General features: G+C 44.9%; 1 protein-coding gene across 10 annotated transcripts in view; it reads left to right on the forward strand.

The window, feature by feature from the left end:
• The first annotated feature begins 577 nt into the window (after positions 1 to 577).
• adgrb3 (adhesion G protein-coupled receptor B3) overlaps positions 578 to 16,943 on the forward strand; it is a 125,918-nt gene continuing 109,552 nt past the window's right edge. For 5 of the 10 annotated variants that reach the window (XM_052080560.1, XM_052080558.1, XM_052080561.1 and 2 more), the window contains exons 1-2: positions 581 to 1,236; positions 2,577 to 3,345. In XM_052080560.1, the coding sequence (XP_051936520.1) occupies positions 2,592 to 3,345 (754 nt within the window). In that variant the 5' untranslated portion in view covers positions 581 to 1,236; positions 2,577 to 2,591. Of the gene's footprint in view, positions 1,237 to 2,576; positions 3,346 to 16,943 lie in introns of all 10 variants that reach the window. The other 5 variants (XM_052080557.1, XM_052080559.1, XM_052080563.1 and 2 more) reach the window with 3 other exon arrangements.

Consider the following 16,943-nt stretch of genomic DNA (forward strand, 5'->3'; position numbering starts at 1 on the left):
TACATTTCCTCACAAATGTAACATGCAAGTTAATGGAAGAGTTGTTGCTCTACCTGGTGGGGAACTTGGGAAATTGCTGTTTCATCAAACTTAGGACAAAAAAAGAAAATTAACAACGGAAAAGACATTTGGCCCATGCTGATATCAATTCCTGTGTTCAACACAACAAGGTTCAAAATAAAAGTAATGCAAACACTTTCTCTGTCTAAATAAGTAAATCCAGAGGATGTAGTCTGTATAGTTTGTCCCAGAGCGGATTCATAAGAAAAATCAATGCCAACCCAAAGATCTTCTGGAGGGAAAAAACAGTCCGACGACACCAGCGAGCTTTCAGGTCCCAGTGACAGAGGGTGCAGATTTTATTTTGGTAATCACGGTTAATCTTATCCACACGAGTATACTGTACATAAAAAAATCTAACAAAAAGCCCAATATTCCATCCTTGAAGGATGCCGCATGCTGCAAACGTTGGCTGAGCATAAGTGAGAAGGGTCCGGTACAGGGGGGAACCCCTTTTGATTGGAATTAAGTGTGCGTGTGTGTGTGTGAGGGGGGGGGGGGGGGGCGAAAACGGAGGTGGGGGATGAGGAGGACTAGGAGGAGGGCAGAGAAGAAAGTGGGAGCTGGTGCCAGACGCAGTAAGAAGTGAACGTACGTGTGTATGGTGCTGAGAGTGTGACGTGTTATTGCAGCCCGCTCCCGGAGCTCTGCAAGCAGCCAGCAAAGCGTCTTTTTGCGTCCTGACTGGCCCCCTAAAACATCTCCCATCCACCCACTCTAGACGGATCTTTTCTCTCCTCTCTCTTTTCTCGACGTGACGAGAGGATGCCGCTTGACGATTTGCTTGGAAATGGAATAGAGATGCCAAATAAACCCGTGATGTTATTGTAAAAGAAAATGCTCTTATTTTTTTCTTCCTCTTAGTCTCTTAAATTCTGTGACTGTCGCTTGGTTCTATTTGAGTTTGGATGGGAAAGCCCATGCGGATGATGAGGAGGAGGACCGTGGATACGAGCGGGGAAAGCGGAGTGTAACGCATTTTATTTGATTTGATTCTTTTTTCCCCCCCCCATCCACTGAAGCATCTTGTTGCGCCGGACTTGTGCGCGTGTGTGTGTGCGCGAGTGTGTGTGTGCGTGTGTCGGAGTATGGATTCACTCGAGGGCTACAGACTTGATTTATAAAAGGATGTTGTCAAGTATGTTGGGAAAATAGCCATAGCTTTCGCGGTGTAAGGTAAGATCTTTCATTCTTATTATCTGCACGAATATGTGTGGCTGTTGTCAGTTAAAGTTTTTGCATTGAAATAATCTTGACGAATTTGTGTATGTGTGTGTGTGCGCGCGCGCTGCGTAGCCCTTCTCACGCATGCACGCAGATGAACAGATATGTTTATTTAAAGCAATGATCTGTCTTTTAAGAGGCAAACCCCGCTTTAAAGTGGCACCGCGTCTCCATTCACATTGCTTCCAGAGAGATGATTGCTTTTTAGAAGCCTCGGCAATAAAACCGAGCGTGTCTCTCTTGACGACCCATTTCTCCTTTTCGCCCGGAATATTGATTCCCCCTTGACGCCCCTGCACATGAATCTTGCAAAAGGATGTGGATTCGCGTGGATTTTGAGTTCACACCCTTGCAACCCATTGCACGACAAATAAAGGTGTATGGGGTGGGGGTGTGGGGGGGGGGGCCCATTCCATTTCCCATTCTGGTCAAATTGGTCGCGTGTGCGTGTGCGTGTGTGTGTGTGTGTGTTTGCGTGCGTGCCTGTGTGTGTGAGAGAGAGAGAGTGTGTAAACCAAGCGAGTCCATCGCCTCCCCACTTCCACAGTCGCATGGACGAGCACGCGCACCCACGCGCGCGCACGAACTCGCTCGCAGCTGCATTGCCTGCAGGATTAAAGCAATCAGGACATGGCATTGCCCCCCCCCCCCCAACGCAAACACACACAAAAACACGCACTCGCACACATTCGCACGCACACACACTATCCACTTCTCGTCCACACGCCCCGTGCGCGTCGCGCGCGCACTCTCAGTCAAACTCTCACACACAAGCACACCAAAACAAACAAAAATGCCTCAGAGAGGAACATTTTTATTCCGCAAATTTGCTTTCTTGGCATGAAAATGTTCATGCAAGTAATTTGTGTTGAAGCCTTAAATCAGGCAACCTGCATAAACACACACGCACACGCGTTGGAGTGACGGAGCCTTTGGATGGCAAACAACTTTAACCCAAAAACAAAAAAGCTTGAGGATGATCCCATTTCTTTTCTTTCACAGCACGACCCATTTAGCAACGTCTCAATGTCTTAACCGTGTCACCCCAACACACAAACATACACGCATGGTAGAAAAAAAAATGAATAAAGTCCAGAGTAACCACAAGGTGGCAATGTTTGCACAAAGTACAGTAGTGAAGCGTGGCAAGATAGGGTGCAAAAGACAGGCACCTGCGATTGATGTGGTGGGTTTTGTCTTGCCATTTTCATGATGGGGAAACACACGAATCCCGTGACTTCATCGATCATCCGTATTGCTCACTGTGTAATTCTCCTCATCTTTCCTTGCAGGCCAAATGACATAGGATGAAGGCTGTTCGAAACCTGTTGATTTATATATTTTCCACCTATCTTCTGGTTATGTTTGGATTAACTGGTGCCCAAGATTATTGGTGTTCCACTCTGGTCAAGGGGGTCATCTATGGATCCTACTCTGTGACTGAAATGTTCCCTAAGAACTACACAAACTGTACGTGGACACTGGAGAACCCAGACCCGACCAAATACAGCATCTACCTGAAGCTATACAAACAAGACCTGAGCTGCTCTGAGTATTCTCTCCTCGCCTATCAGTTTGATCACTACTCTCACGAAAAGATTAACGCCTTGCTCAAGGTGAACGAGTCAATAGTGTACCTGTGTGATTCCAAGAATATTTATGTATTTTTGCTCTACGACAAAAATTTTGTTCAGCTGCGGAGAGTTTTCCCCTCTGATTCAAATGGATTGACACCACAGAAGCTGGAAGAAGAGGAGAAGTCCATTGTGGAATTCCTGGTGTTGAATAAGGCGAGCCCCAGCCAGTTTGGGTGTCAAGTGCTTTGTACATGGCTGGAAAACTGCCTGAAATTAGAGAAGGGCACGGTGGAAACGTGCGGCATCGTCTACACAAAATGCACGTGTCCCCAACATTTAGGAGATGGAGAATCTGAGAGCATGCTCATGCTCAACAATGTGGTTTTACCGCTCAACGCCCAAACGGAGGGCTGCTTGTCGCCCCAGCTGCACGCAGGCCAGGTCTGCAATCTGAGTTCCGAAGTGAAGCGACCTCCTAAAGAAGGTGAGTATGCCGCCGTGTCTTCCGTCTGTGCTCGCACACTGATGGAGCTCTGTTTATGAGTAGATCATTTAATGTGCACGCCGATCACTCCCTTCTTCTGCCCTTTCCCCACTGCATGTCTCAAGCGTGATGGCCCATGAAACAAAGAGCACACATAGACTAGAGCTTTAATTAGATGGTTGCTGCCCCGCTAATTGGACAACCAAGTTTGGAGTTGGGTGTTAAAATATTACACTGGAGCCTCTGGAGTTGAATAGCCAAAAATTGGGGGAATAATTTCTTCCTTAAACATTTCAGTTGTCAGCTATCAAATGATTAATTCTGTCCGTGCGTAATTGGATTTTTCACAATGCTATATCAAAAAAAAAAAAAAAAAAGATGGAAACCATCACACATGACGTCAAACATGATGCGAGCATATCATGTTTGTTTCTTCCCCAGAATTCAATGAGCGTCAAACGATTCAGCGACATACTTAGATTTATCTTTAATCTTTCTGTGATATTTATGACAAATGCTTCAACAAGGGCTGTTGATAAAGATATGATCTGAACAGTGAAGACTCGTCAATTGTTTTTAAACTTACATCGGAGTGGATCACATTTTAGTGGTTAACTTCTTTTACACTCGTGTTTTGATGTTCACATATTTATGAATGAAACAGTTCGCGTTCGATCAGCTGTCTATTCTGTGCTGGTGCTAGGACGTGTTCTGAGCAGGCATGAGATTTAGATCGACTTTCTGCTGCCAAATTGTAACCCGGCCAAGTGCATTTTCAAGATAGCCCTTCTGCTGCGCTGGGCCGCCCAGTTTGACGGAGACCAAATTGGCAAACATGCACAATGAGCCTTGGGCTGATACAAAAAAAAAAAAAAAAGAGGATTTGGCATTTGGACTACTGCGCAGATGCACGTCTAGGAAAATAGAGCCCTAAATGTAAGTTCAGTGTTTTGCGTTTTTGAATGTAAAATGCTAGTTCAATTGTACTTATTAAAACAAACATACAAAAACAATCAAAAGGAATACATTGGTTTCCAATACAACCGAATGTCTTTGGCCTCAGAGGTTCCAATGTTCTCGTGGGTGCATGGTGGGGAGGGGTATATTTTCTTGTCAAAGGTCGGGTTTTAGGCCATTCGCATCATTAATTGGGTGGACACACGATGCAAAATTTGCTGTTTAGCTTCAACAGTAATTCATGGTCTGGAGTGGAATGAAAATGATTAGAGTGTAAAGGTTGACGTGGTTTTACCGTCGTGCTGGCATAGAGCAATGCAACATGTTATAACATTGGCTTTTAACAGCAAATGCTTCTGATAAGGTCGTGACAGACCGCGGAGCTTCATTATGGGGGCCGCTTTGACACATTGCTGATTGGCATTGAACAGGTAGTGTTGCGTGTTACGTTTGACGATAACTCACAAAGCAGTGGCCTTCTTCACCAAAGTCATCAATGAACCTTTTGATTTGTGGGGGAAATAATGAGGGAGCAAACGTTATGGAACATCAGTATTCCCTTGTGTGAATGAAGTAATGGTTGCAGTAATCACTCCCTGGAGATCACAATGGAAAGAAGAATATGCTTTTTTGCGATAGTTTGAGTTGCTGGGTGGCTGCTGCTGCTGCTGCTGCTGGACACTTCAACATCATTTAGTTTGCACGTCAGCTTGTAATAAGAAGACTAGTGGCCCTGTCATTGCTATGACAACCTTGGATCACTCTAGTCTCTACTTTAAGCCACATTTTCACCAGGTGGTAAAATTCTGTTTGGTTTACCTCATTATGGTTTAAAAGCATAAAGGCCGAATTGCTGATGATATGCATAATGCCTCTGACCAATCAACACAAAGCTCTGTGTCTAGCTCTACCTTTTGGGTACTCCGTCACTGCCTTTGACAGCCATGCTGAGCAGTAATTTTGGTACCACATATATACAGTATGGTGGTGCCTTCATTTATGAGAATTTACTCAGTTCACTTGAAACTAAAATCGACTTTCCCCATTAACATGACTTCAAACGTTAAAACACTTTAATCTATCATAGCCCGCCCACCCCAAAAAATAAACACTGCCCAGTGCCATGTTTTTGGAGCATAGACAAATAGAACAGTAGTGTAAAATGTAAATGGAAACATAATGAAGGATAATGTATAGAAAGGAACAGGTTGTATGAAGGGTAATTATTCCAAGTCACACGCACACTGTAGTACCTCCATGTGTTATGCTTTGAAATGTCATGTCCCTATGTCACTCTTAAACTACTCCCCTGTACGGCTTTGGTAGCAGTAAAGCTTACCTAAACAGCGAGAGCTCAGCAGACACTATACACACTTTCCAGGGTTTCTTAATAGCATAATTTTTCATTTCACTCACTTGGGAGTAGTAAGGCGAGCTAATTTGTAGAAAGAAAAAAAAACAATATTGCTGAAATGGGTGTTGCACTGAGCAAATGACATTTACGCTGCATGAGAGACAGCACGAGTGAGTGTTCCGTGTAGATGTCAGAAGCAAAGTTTATGGACCAGAGAGATATATGTTCAGCGAATGTGCTTGTAAATCTATTTATTAGTGTTCCACGAAGAGGTTCCACCTCAACTTTTTCATCGCCAGCCATTTTCAGAAAGAGAACCTCTTGAGTGCCACACAATGTCAAGTATTCTGACGGAAACTACCAAATGAAAGATTATTTTCATCTTTCATCCCCCAAATGTTTGTTTCTACACTGTAGCATTGTTTTAATAATGAGCAGTAAAAGGTTTAGCTCACCAAACTCACCCATGTTGTGCTTTGTATAGCAAACTATTGCAAAGTATTTGCAGTGAATCACAAATGTAACAGTTTTACATTTGACATTTACAAACTACTTGCACATGTATTAGTAATAGTAGTATTAAGCCGTGTGTGTGCGTGTGTGTGTGTAAATATACATGCATTACATCATTTTTTCTACTTTTACATATTAATAATCTTATTCGTCTTTTCTTTCTTTGATGACACTCTTTTGTAGTCGACTTAACATGATAAAACTCACTCAAGCAGTGTGTAATGGTTTCATTTCCAAGAGTCCGCTCTGTTTAAGGAGCTTACACATTGTTGTGACACGTGGTGATCTCATCCAAAAAATTTTATGTTGTTGTTTTTTTTTGTTTACTTTTTATGGCTTGATTATCAAACCACATTTGGCCAAGACTTTTCTCTGCTCACTAAAAAAAAAAAAAATAAAACAATAAATGTTGGCAATTAACATCAACAGCATTTTTTATTAGGAGTCCATGTCAGGAGTTGATGGCATGTCACGTCAACAGCGTGACGGCAAGAGTTAAATATTCCATCTTCACTGAAGGTGTAGAGAGCTTGCAGCTGTCTCATAACTCGAGTCATTGCTCGCAAGTCAAGAAAAAAAAAACATCCCAACCACAGCTCGTATCACGGAAAACTCGTATTTACCACAAAGTTCACTTTGGTGAGCTTGTTGACCACAGTTGCTTAAAAGTCAAGACTTCACACCTATAGTGAATTTTTAGTCCCCCCCCCCAAAAAAGTTAAAAAGCAATTACACACACCTCTTCTTCAGATAAGTAGCATTATCGCTTTACCAATTATCATTTAGCTCACCCGCTGATCAATTCAAAATGACAACGATGCAGAGAGAATTCTCTTTTCCAGAATAACATTTGACATTTTTCAGCATGTTAATATCAGCTTAAGAGCAAAGCTTATCCCCCCCCCCCCAACGCCACCCCCACCCCAATGAAGATTTTCCACTAGCATCTATTTATAGTGTTCGTTGATGGGAGGTTTGAATAAATCCGTTTTCATCTGGATAACGGGGGAGATCAACACACTGGGTTTTAAAAGAGCACTGTCTCCCCTACTGGCGTCACACGGGCAGAGTGGGTGTTCCTGACGAAGAATAAAGCATTACAAATAGTCAACAAGGGCTGTATTTAATACAATCGCTCGTCTTTGATCTTCTCAACTTCCTGTTGCGGAGGAGTGAGTTTGAGCCTAGCAAAAGGCGGCCTGGAGGTTGTCCATGTCACACAGGCTGCGGCATTGGCCCCACTCGTGTTGCACATGCAAACACAGCGTGTAGATCGTTTTCAAGGTTAAAGCTTGTACATATTTGAGGTGATCAGACAGATAAAAGACAGACCTCACTCGTTGATGCTGTGCCAAACCAACACAATGGGAACCCTAAACAGGGCTACTGACTCATTTATGCTGCTTTATTTTTGTGGCTGTCACTATGTCATGCATAAAAGTTGTAAAATCGGGTGGCCCAGTGCTGCACTGACACTGTGATTTAATTCTCTCCCATTTCCCTTGTGTGTAAATATGTGTGCATGGGTATGTGTGTCCCGTCTACCCGCAACACATGCAACAGCATGACAACTCCTCCTTGCCCATTGGTGAACTAACGTGTGTGTTTGTTAGCGTCGTGATGTCTGGATGTCATGCCCAACCTGCTTTTAGAGAAGTGTGACTTTTGGTCTAAACAGTGGGGAGCAAACAGACATTTTTATTTTCTTACAGCCATTTAGAAGGCAATTGTACTCAAAAGCGTTGTTTTTCACTGACAATGGAGCTGATTGTGCACAACTAAAAATTTACCCCCAATTGTTACTGATAATACACCGTATTCCTTTTTGCACAGAATCCCACCAATTCTCAAGAAAACAGGCACTCCTGACACATGCTTTGCGGATGCTGGTGTTTACTATTCATGTACAGGATAAAAGCTTAAAATCCTTTAATTCCCTTTGAACACTGTGATATCTTTCACAACCTGCTCCCGGCTTCATGAGGTACCCCCTCATTTGGTTGATCCCTACCGACTCTTTTTCCCCTTGGCTATGGTCGGCTGTCTCATTATTTGCGTTGTTTTGCTGTCATTGGAGGATCGGGGTCGATATGTCTCATTGCTTTTGGGCTGGGAAGTCTATTCTTGTTTGTCGTCCAATGAGACTGTTAATGAAGCTTCAAGTAGTCATGTTGTGCTTGTGACGTATCGCATTGGCCTTGACTGTCCGAGTTTCATCCAATTTGATTTTGCTTGAGATTTTTTACGGGAAATGGAATGTGTTGAACTAAATATTAAGAGTTCCATTTGAGATGGTGTCTGTAAGTATGTGGGCGTGAGTCTGCCTTTCAGTGGAGAGGTTATGGGTTCAAATCTTGGTTCAGCCCTTTGTGTAGAGTTTGCATGTTGCCCCTGCGTGATGAAAAAGATGACAAAGTGTTTCATTTGCTTGAAAATTCTTGGGAGTGCCATGAGTTAAGTCTCAAAAGTACGAAAGATATTCAAATGAATATTTAATGAGTCCACAAAGGGGGCCTCCAAATCCTGTATTAGTCCGAGAATTAGATTACAAACACAAATATGAGTCCTAATCCTCTTTCCCTCTTGAGGAAGAATGGCATGGCCCCTAAAGGCAACATGCAATGTACCTAAAACATGAATTTCATAGCCTTGTTTGGCTGGAATGATAGCGAAATAAGCATTCCGGAGGAAGAGCTCTGCATTTCTAAATGTGATACTGAGCAGATTTCAGGTTGTACACTTCCATTTACTTCATTTGAACATTCTGCTTTGCGACCACGCAGAAGATGGCAACGAGATTTTATCGGGGAACGAAACGTGGTGCATGGCTCTCCAGTGCGCCGTCACCCGCCGCAGTCGTGAGTGCCGCCGCAGCTCAGCCCCGCTGCCTCACATAAAGCGGCCTTTTATTCACTTTGGATCTCAGTCAAGTCACTCAGTAGTCACACTGCATTATTCTCACCCCCATTGTTCCGTACACTTGGAGGCCATTTTAGTTCCAATTCAGTGAAGGAGAGGCTTCAGCTAGACAGCCCTGAAACCATTCGGTTTACTCTATGTAAGATATAGAATGAATTGCTTTCTGTTACAATTGCTTTGAAAATTCCACCCAACGATAATAACATTTCCCATGGTATGCCTTCATAAGCGCGTTCTGTACCCGACTTTTATAGCAGTGAGCTCAGTGTTTCTTCCTCTCAACCTTTGCAGGCCATTCTGCTGACATGGAAAGAAAGTTGTTAGTAAAAGGCACGGTCAGCTTCAGTAAGTCCAATTGACTGTAGCTCTGTGAAAACCAATGTGACAACCTATGACATCTTTTTGTGTGCAATAATTGGACCCGCAACGTTAGGTAGACATACAGAAGCTGCGGGCATATTCAAGAGCAATTTCTCACTTTTATTCAGTGAAGAATTGTAAACACCTCTTCGTGTGATGTAGTGCAGCTCTAGATCAATGCAAAGTACTTTGTACAACTGCAGCAATAAAAATGGGAAAGTTTTGATCATTGTGTTTTTTCCACCCTTTTCACATCAATTCCATGGCCCCTGTGACTCTGCTACAAATTCTTTCTCTTAACTACATATATAAAAAATGCACAATTGATATAAATGTAAACTATAAAAGCATCTGTCACGTACAAAGAACATTCAATTCTTAAGGTCAAGAGCAATCACGACCATTGCTCTTACACCATAGCAAACAAACAACATGGCAGAGAAGTCATTGTTTATCATACCATCCACAGTCACGGTTTCATGAAATAAAATCGACACTCATACCAACCTTATACACACGCACACACAGTTCACAACCAGTTCACAGTGTATACGCCTGCCATCCAAAGACAGGTGGGATAGACTCCAGCATGCCCACGCCCCTCATGAGGATGAAGCGATTCAGATAATGGATGGATGGAAAATATTTGAACCACAGCTCCGGTATTAGCAAGTGTACCTAATAGAAGGGCCAACTACTGTGTAATATTGTAGGTAATACCTGTGCTGAACAGTCACTCTGGGAGATTATAGTGATGCTATTTATGTCTAGAACATGTTTACATTTGTTTGGTTATTTGAGTAATGTTGAATATTGTACCTTTATCAATGCAAAGTTAGATTACAGAAGTGGGTGATTAAAAAAAAGGCTGTTGAAACAACAACAAAATAACACATTCATTCAATGGCAAGGTACTGAATTCCGTTGTATTACCATTGCTGTTTCAATGACGTGATCGGACTGGTGGATGACGATCAGTTGTGCAAACTGTTGTTCAAATTTTGCGATAGATTTGTGATCTCAGTCCGGAGGATGTTCTTCAGCGGCGCCCCAACTGGGAGTCAGAGTGATAACTACCTGCTATCCGACTGTGTGCTGCCAACTGTCTCTGAGCAAATGAAAGAGCAGTGTTGTCATAGCGCAACTGCCAACAAGATGGTGGTCAAAGTGTCAACAGCGTTTAAGACAGCTTGAAGGAAATATACTACACTGGAAGAACTCAGCGAGACAGTGATCGACTGGTTAGCGCGTCTGCCTCACCGTGCAGAGGTGCTGGGTTTGATTTTGGCTCTGTGTAGCTTTTGCATGTTCTCCCTGTGCCTGTGTGGGTTTTCTCGGGGTCTTATGGTTTCTTCCCACATACCACAAATATGCCTGGCAGGTTAATGGAACACTCGAAAATGTACCTAGGTGTGAGTGTGAGAGCAAATGGTTGCTCGCCTATGCGTTCCCTGCAGTTGGCTGCTAACCAGTTCAGGGTGTACCGCGCCTTCTGCCCAAAGACAGCTGGGATAGGCCCCAGCACGCCCACGACCCTCATCAGGATAAGCTGTTTAAATCATGGATGGATGGATTAGAATTCAAGACAGCCAAATGCACATGATCAGCAAAACAGTTGCCCCTCACCCTGGTGTAGCGACATCCCTTGATGCAAGTATTTATATTCGTTTGGGGATGGAGAAATATATGAAGCACATCAGCCATTGGCTAATCTGTTTTCATGGAAAGGACTGTACGACTTACCTTTCCATTATTCATATAATTTATGAGTCTCAGCAGTTACATGGCCTATTATAATGTCATATTACATGAAGAATCAGACCAAAGTCTCAAATAATGAGGTCGATAAGATGGAGCAGCCACACGATGTCCTCGAGAGAGCCGCTTATGACTTTAAGATTCATTCCACAAGCACCTGAAAACGCATTCTAATGTACCATTTTGGCCATTTGCCTAAACTAGTTTGAAGCGTTTTCAACTCATTGAAGGTCAACCGTCAACAACTGTATCCTATGTTACGCAATAACATCTGAATGTACACCATGATGAAGGTTACTCATGTTGTTCGGATGGTCTTACTGTTCTTATTCGGACTTGTGCTGTCAAGTAATAAAGACAAATGAATCCGTTGATTGTTTTTCAACTACACTTTTAAAAGACAGTTCCAGGAAGTTGGGTTGGTCGATGTTGTTGGTCCAAGTGGTGCTGCTGCCGATTAGCGGTAGTTCCATTTGAGTCTTATCCGCCAAGCATACATTTACTGTAACTTGCAATAATGCATTACTGACATACGCTAAAACATATGACACAGAAATAATGTTTTCAAATGCTGGCCTGGCACGTCCTTTATACAAAATTACTCCTTATTTGCATCCGTTGCCTTTTAAGTCAGGGTAACCGAGGCTAATTGTTTTGAAAATGTTTTTTGTGGGTGAAAAAAAAAATGCCTATGCTAAATCATTGTTGTATCAATAGTACAATATCCTTGTTTTACAGCTTGGGTGGAGGGATAAAGTCACTAGTCTTGACTTCTTTTGGAGCAGAAGGAGTCTCATGCAAATTTGCCACAATCGGCGTCAAGGAGTTAAACTGAAATTTATTTGCACAGAAACTTGTAAATTATCCAATATGCTGCTACACGCTGATCTGCTCACAGAGACAACAACTGTCGAAGAAACTGGGCATGTGAGTGAGGGAAACTACGGTATTGCAATGATGTATAATGTGGCGCACACTTAAAAATATGAACCGGTGCACACAATATGGCATTTTATGTCAGTATTTGTTACTAACTATGAATGTCAACCATTCATAGTTTGAGGACTACTTGTCATGAATGTTTATCAGTGTTTTTTTGCGTGTGTTTTTTACCAATTTTTGGGTATGGATTTTCTTTCTTCCTCCCCGCCCCCAACGGATTTTAATGTCCATCAATTATATGTGGATTAAGCCTATTTACATGCCGGCCCATTCCCTGTCCCTTGCGTGTGTGGGGTGGGGTTCGACTGTCATCATCTTTGTCAATGGCTGCAATGTATTTTATGAAGCCGTGTTACACTCAAGCAAAATCTTTTGTGTGGTGACTAATGGACAAGAAAATCTCTTCGAAAAACAGACATATGCTGCTGACTGAAGCTCACTCAAAAGACCTTGTTTTCTTCTGCAGTGTTCCATGGCCACAAAGCTATAATGCCATTTGCATTTGTAATTGCACATCTTGCTCCGACATCACAGTGTTCAGGCTCTATTTTGCAATTTATGAGTTAAAGTGGACTACATGAATCAAAGGAAGCCGTCATTGCTTCCTCGGACTTCAAAAAGGCTTCTATATGAATACAAACAAAAGTAATGCGTCTCTGTAAATGAAGACAGCTGTCTTATCCTCTTATTATACAAATTGAATTTGTTTATTTTGCATCATGTGCATAATACACTGAAAGAAAATATTGCAGCAGCTTGCTCCACCACAATAGAGGGAACAGATTGAACTTGTTTCAAATCAAGTCCGCAGGAAGAAATAAGGAGTAAAGGTTTGATATCTTCAGGTAGGCAGCAGAGCAACAGCACCAAATCAAAAATTCAGCAATTGTAATAAAAGAAATGAATTGCTGCAATGCAAACTCCTTTCGAATGGGCTTCACACATTCATAATCTTCACAAGAGCATGTTACAGCTTTGCCTTGAATTCTGCAAGGAAGCAGAGCAAAGTTCTTCATGTAGATTAACACTGTTGGATGTCATGAGGATTTGTTATCAGATTTCTTTTTAAAGAAGAAGAAAAAATCATATTCATACCTCGTTTGCTTAAGTGGAATAATATGTTATTTTTCTCTCCTCTGGTGCTTGTAGATGTTAATGCAAATGGTGTACCGCTTTCAGCCTCTTAGTTGCATGCTCCTTCATTTCAACTCAGTTGGTTTTGGCCTGTCACTGGATGGCTATTTCTACCCACAGTAAAGAGGAATTTGCATAAACATCCACCCACAAACCCTGGCAAATGAGTCTGTCACTCAAAGACTATGTGGGGAAGTGGAGGAGAAATCCAATCCTTTCTCAAGGGGCTTCTGCAACCACGCTCACTGGCACCTCTTCAGTCGTGATGGCAAGTGTCTTAACATTATGGATGGCCGTAATATGTAGATGCTGCCTTCATGTGTGTGTTGTTTCTAACGAAATCTCAACATACACAATGGTCTTTTGGCAATGGGCCATTAACATGCAGAAAGGCAGCCAGTGTTTTAGATTCATTGTTTTGTTTTTGGGTTTTTTTGTACACACACAGAATCATTTATGCAAAGGTTGTCAAGCCATCCATCCATCGTTGGTGACTATTCCAATTGGATTTGAGCAAGGCACGGATCATTCCCTGGAATGGTAACCAGCCAATCACATGGCATAAATAGACAAATACATTCATACAGTCACATTCACGTCGACGGGCAATTTAACAGCCAGTAAAACTCACAGGCAAGTTTTTGGAATAGCCAGAAAAAAAACATATTGCTTGAGCCTGACTTAGAAGACGGGCCATTCATAGCTCGAGTTTCCACTTGATATTATTTTCTTGTTTTAATAGGATAGGATAGGATACCCCTCCGTGAGTCGTCGCCTTACCGTGGTGGAGGGGTTTGTGTGTCCCAATGATCCTAGAAGCTAAGTTGTCTGGGGCTTTATGCCCCTGGCAGGGTCACCCATGGCAAACAGGTTCTAGGTGAGGGGCCAGACAAAGCACGGCTCAAAAGACCCCTTATGATGAGTAAAATTAATGGATCTCAGTTTCCCTTGCCCGGACGCGGGTCACCGGGGCCCCCCTCTGGAGCCAGGCCTGGAGGTGGGGCTCGTTGGCAGGCGCCTGGTGGCCGGGCTTACACCCATGGGGCCCGGCCGGGCACAGCCCGAAGAGGCAACGTGGGTCCCCCTTCCCATGGGCTCACCACCCATGAGAGGGGCCAAAGGGGTCGGGTGCAATGTGAGCTGGGCGGCAGCCAAAGGCGGCGACCATGGCGGTCCGATCCTCGGCTGCAGAAGCTAGCTCTTGGGACATGGAATGTCACCTCTCTGGCAGGGAAGGAGCCCGAGCTGGTATGTGAGGCAGAGAATTTCCGACTGGATATAGTCGGACTTGCCTCCACACACAGCCTGGGTTCTGGTACCAGTTCTCTCGAGAGGGGTTGGACTCTCTTCCACTCTGGAGTTGCTCACGGTGAGAGGCGCAGAGCAGGTGTGGGCATACTCATTGCCCCCCGGCTCAGTGCCTGTACATTGGGGTTCACACCGGTAGACGAGAGGGTTGCCTCCCTCCGCCTTCGGGTGGGTGGACGGGTCCTGACTGTTGTTTGTGCATATGCACCAAACAGCAGCTCAGCATACCCACCCTTTTTGGAGTCCTTGGAGGGTGTGCTGGAGAGTACTCCTGCTGGGGACTCCCTTGTTCTACTGGGGGACTTCAATGCTCACGTGGGCAATGACAGTGAGACCTGGAGGGGCGTGATTGGGAGGAACGGCCCCCCCGATCAAAACCCGAGTGGTGTTTTGTTATTGGACTTCTGTGCTCGTCACGGATTGTCCATAACGAACACCTTGTTCAAACATAAGGGTGTCCATATGTGCACTTGGCACCAGGACACCCTAGGCCGCAGTTCGATGATCGACTTTGTAGTTGTATCATCGGATTTGCGGCCGCATGTTCTGGACACTCGTGTGAAGAGAGGGGCGGAGCTGTCAACTGATCACCACCTGGTGGTGAGTAGGCTCCGATGGTGGGGGAAGATGCCGGTCCGTCAATGGGCTCTCCTATCTCTGTGGTTGAAGTCACCGATGTGGTTAAAAAGCTCCTCGGTGGCAAGGCCCCGGGGGTGGATGAGATCCGCCCGGAGTTCCTCAAGGCTCTGGATGTTGTGGGGCTGTCCTGGTTGACACGCCTCTGCAACATCGCGTGGTCAACAGGGAGAGTGCCTCTGGATTGGCAGACCGGGGTAGTAGTCCCTCTTTTTAAAAAGGGGGACCGGAGGGTGTGTTCCAACTACAGAGGGATCACACTCCTCAGCCTCCCTGGTAAGGTCTATTCAGGGGTGCTGGAGAGGAGGGTCCGTCAGGAAGTCGAGCCTCAGATTGAGGAGGAGCAGTGTGGTTTTCGTCCCGGCCGTGGAACAGTGGACCAGCTCTACACCCTTAGCAGGGTCCTTGAGGGTATGTGGGAATTCGCCCAACCAGTCTACATGTGTTTTGTGGACTTGGAGCAGGCGTTTGACCGTGTCCCTCGGGGAGTTCTGTGGGGGGTGCTTCGTGGGTATGGGGTACCGAACCCCCTGATACGGGCTGTTCGGTCACTATACCACCGATGTCAGAGTTTGGTTCGCATTGCCGGCAGTAAGTCGGAATCGTTTCCAGTGGGGGTAGGACTCCGCCAAGGCTGCCCTTTGTCGCCGATTCTGTTCATAACCTTTATGGACAGAATTTCTAGGCGCAGCCGAAGCGTTGAGGGGGTCCGTTTTGGGGGCCTCAGTATTACATCCCTGCTTTTTGCAGATGATGTGGTGATGTTGGCTCCTTCAAACGGGGCTCTCCAACTCTCACTGGAGCGTTTCGCAGCCGAGTGTGAAGCCGTTGGGATGAAAATCAGCACCTCCAAATCTGAAACCATGGTCCTCAGTCGGAAAAGGGTGGAGTGCCCCCTCCGGGTCGGGGAGGAGATCTTACCCCAAGTGGAGGAGTTCAAGTATCTTGGGGTCTTGTTCACGAGTGGGGGTAGGAGGGAGCGGGAGATCGACAGGCGGATCGGTGCAGCGTCTGCTGTGATGCGGACGTTGTATCGGTCTGTCGTGGTGAAGAAGGAGCTGAGCCAAAGGGCGAAGCTCTCAATTTACCGGTCGATCTACGTCCCAACCCTCACCTATGGTCACGAGCTATGGGTCATGACCGAAAGAACGAGATCCCGGATACAAGCGGCTGAAATGAGTTTTCTCCGCAGGGTGTCCGGGCTCTCCCTTAGAGATAAGGTGAGAAGCTCAGTCATCCGGGAGGGGCTCAGAGTCGAGCCGCTTCTCCTCCACATCGAGAGGAGCCAGATGAGGTGGCTTGGGCATCTGATTCGGATGCCTCCTGAGCGCCTCCCCGGTGAGGTGTTCCGGTCATGTCCCACCGGGAGGAGACCCCGAGGAAGACCCAGGACAAGCTGGAGAGACTATGTCACCCAGCTTGCCTGGGAACGACTCGGGATCCCCCGGGGAGAGCTGGAAGAAGTAGCTAGGGAGAGGGAAGTCTGGGCTTCCCTGCTAAAGCTGTTGCCCCCGCGACCCGGACCCGGATAAGCGGTAGATGATGGATGGATGGATGGAGGATAGGATAGATTAATCCCTAATTAACCCTACACTAAATTCATAGCTTTCTCTGCCAAGGTATAGAATTTACCGATTATATATTTTCTGCAAAATAATGGTGAACTGTTTCAAGCTCCTAAACCAAATGCTGACGCTACTACCACGAGGCCAATATA

This window comes from Hippocampus zosterae, chromosome 11 (genome assembly GCF_025434085.1).
Source record: "Hippocampus zosterae strain Florida chromosome 11, ASM2543408v3, whole genome shotgun sequence".
Classification (NCBI taxonomy): domain Eukaryota; kingdom Metazoa; phylum Chordata; class Actinopteri; order Syngnathiformes; family Syngnathidae; genus Hippocampus; species Hippocampus zosterae.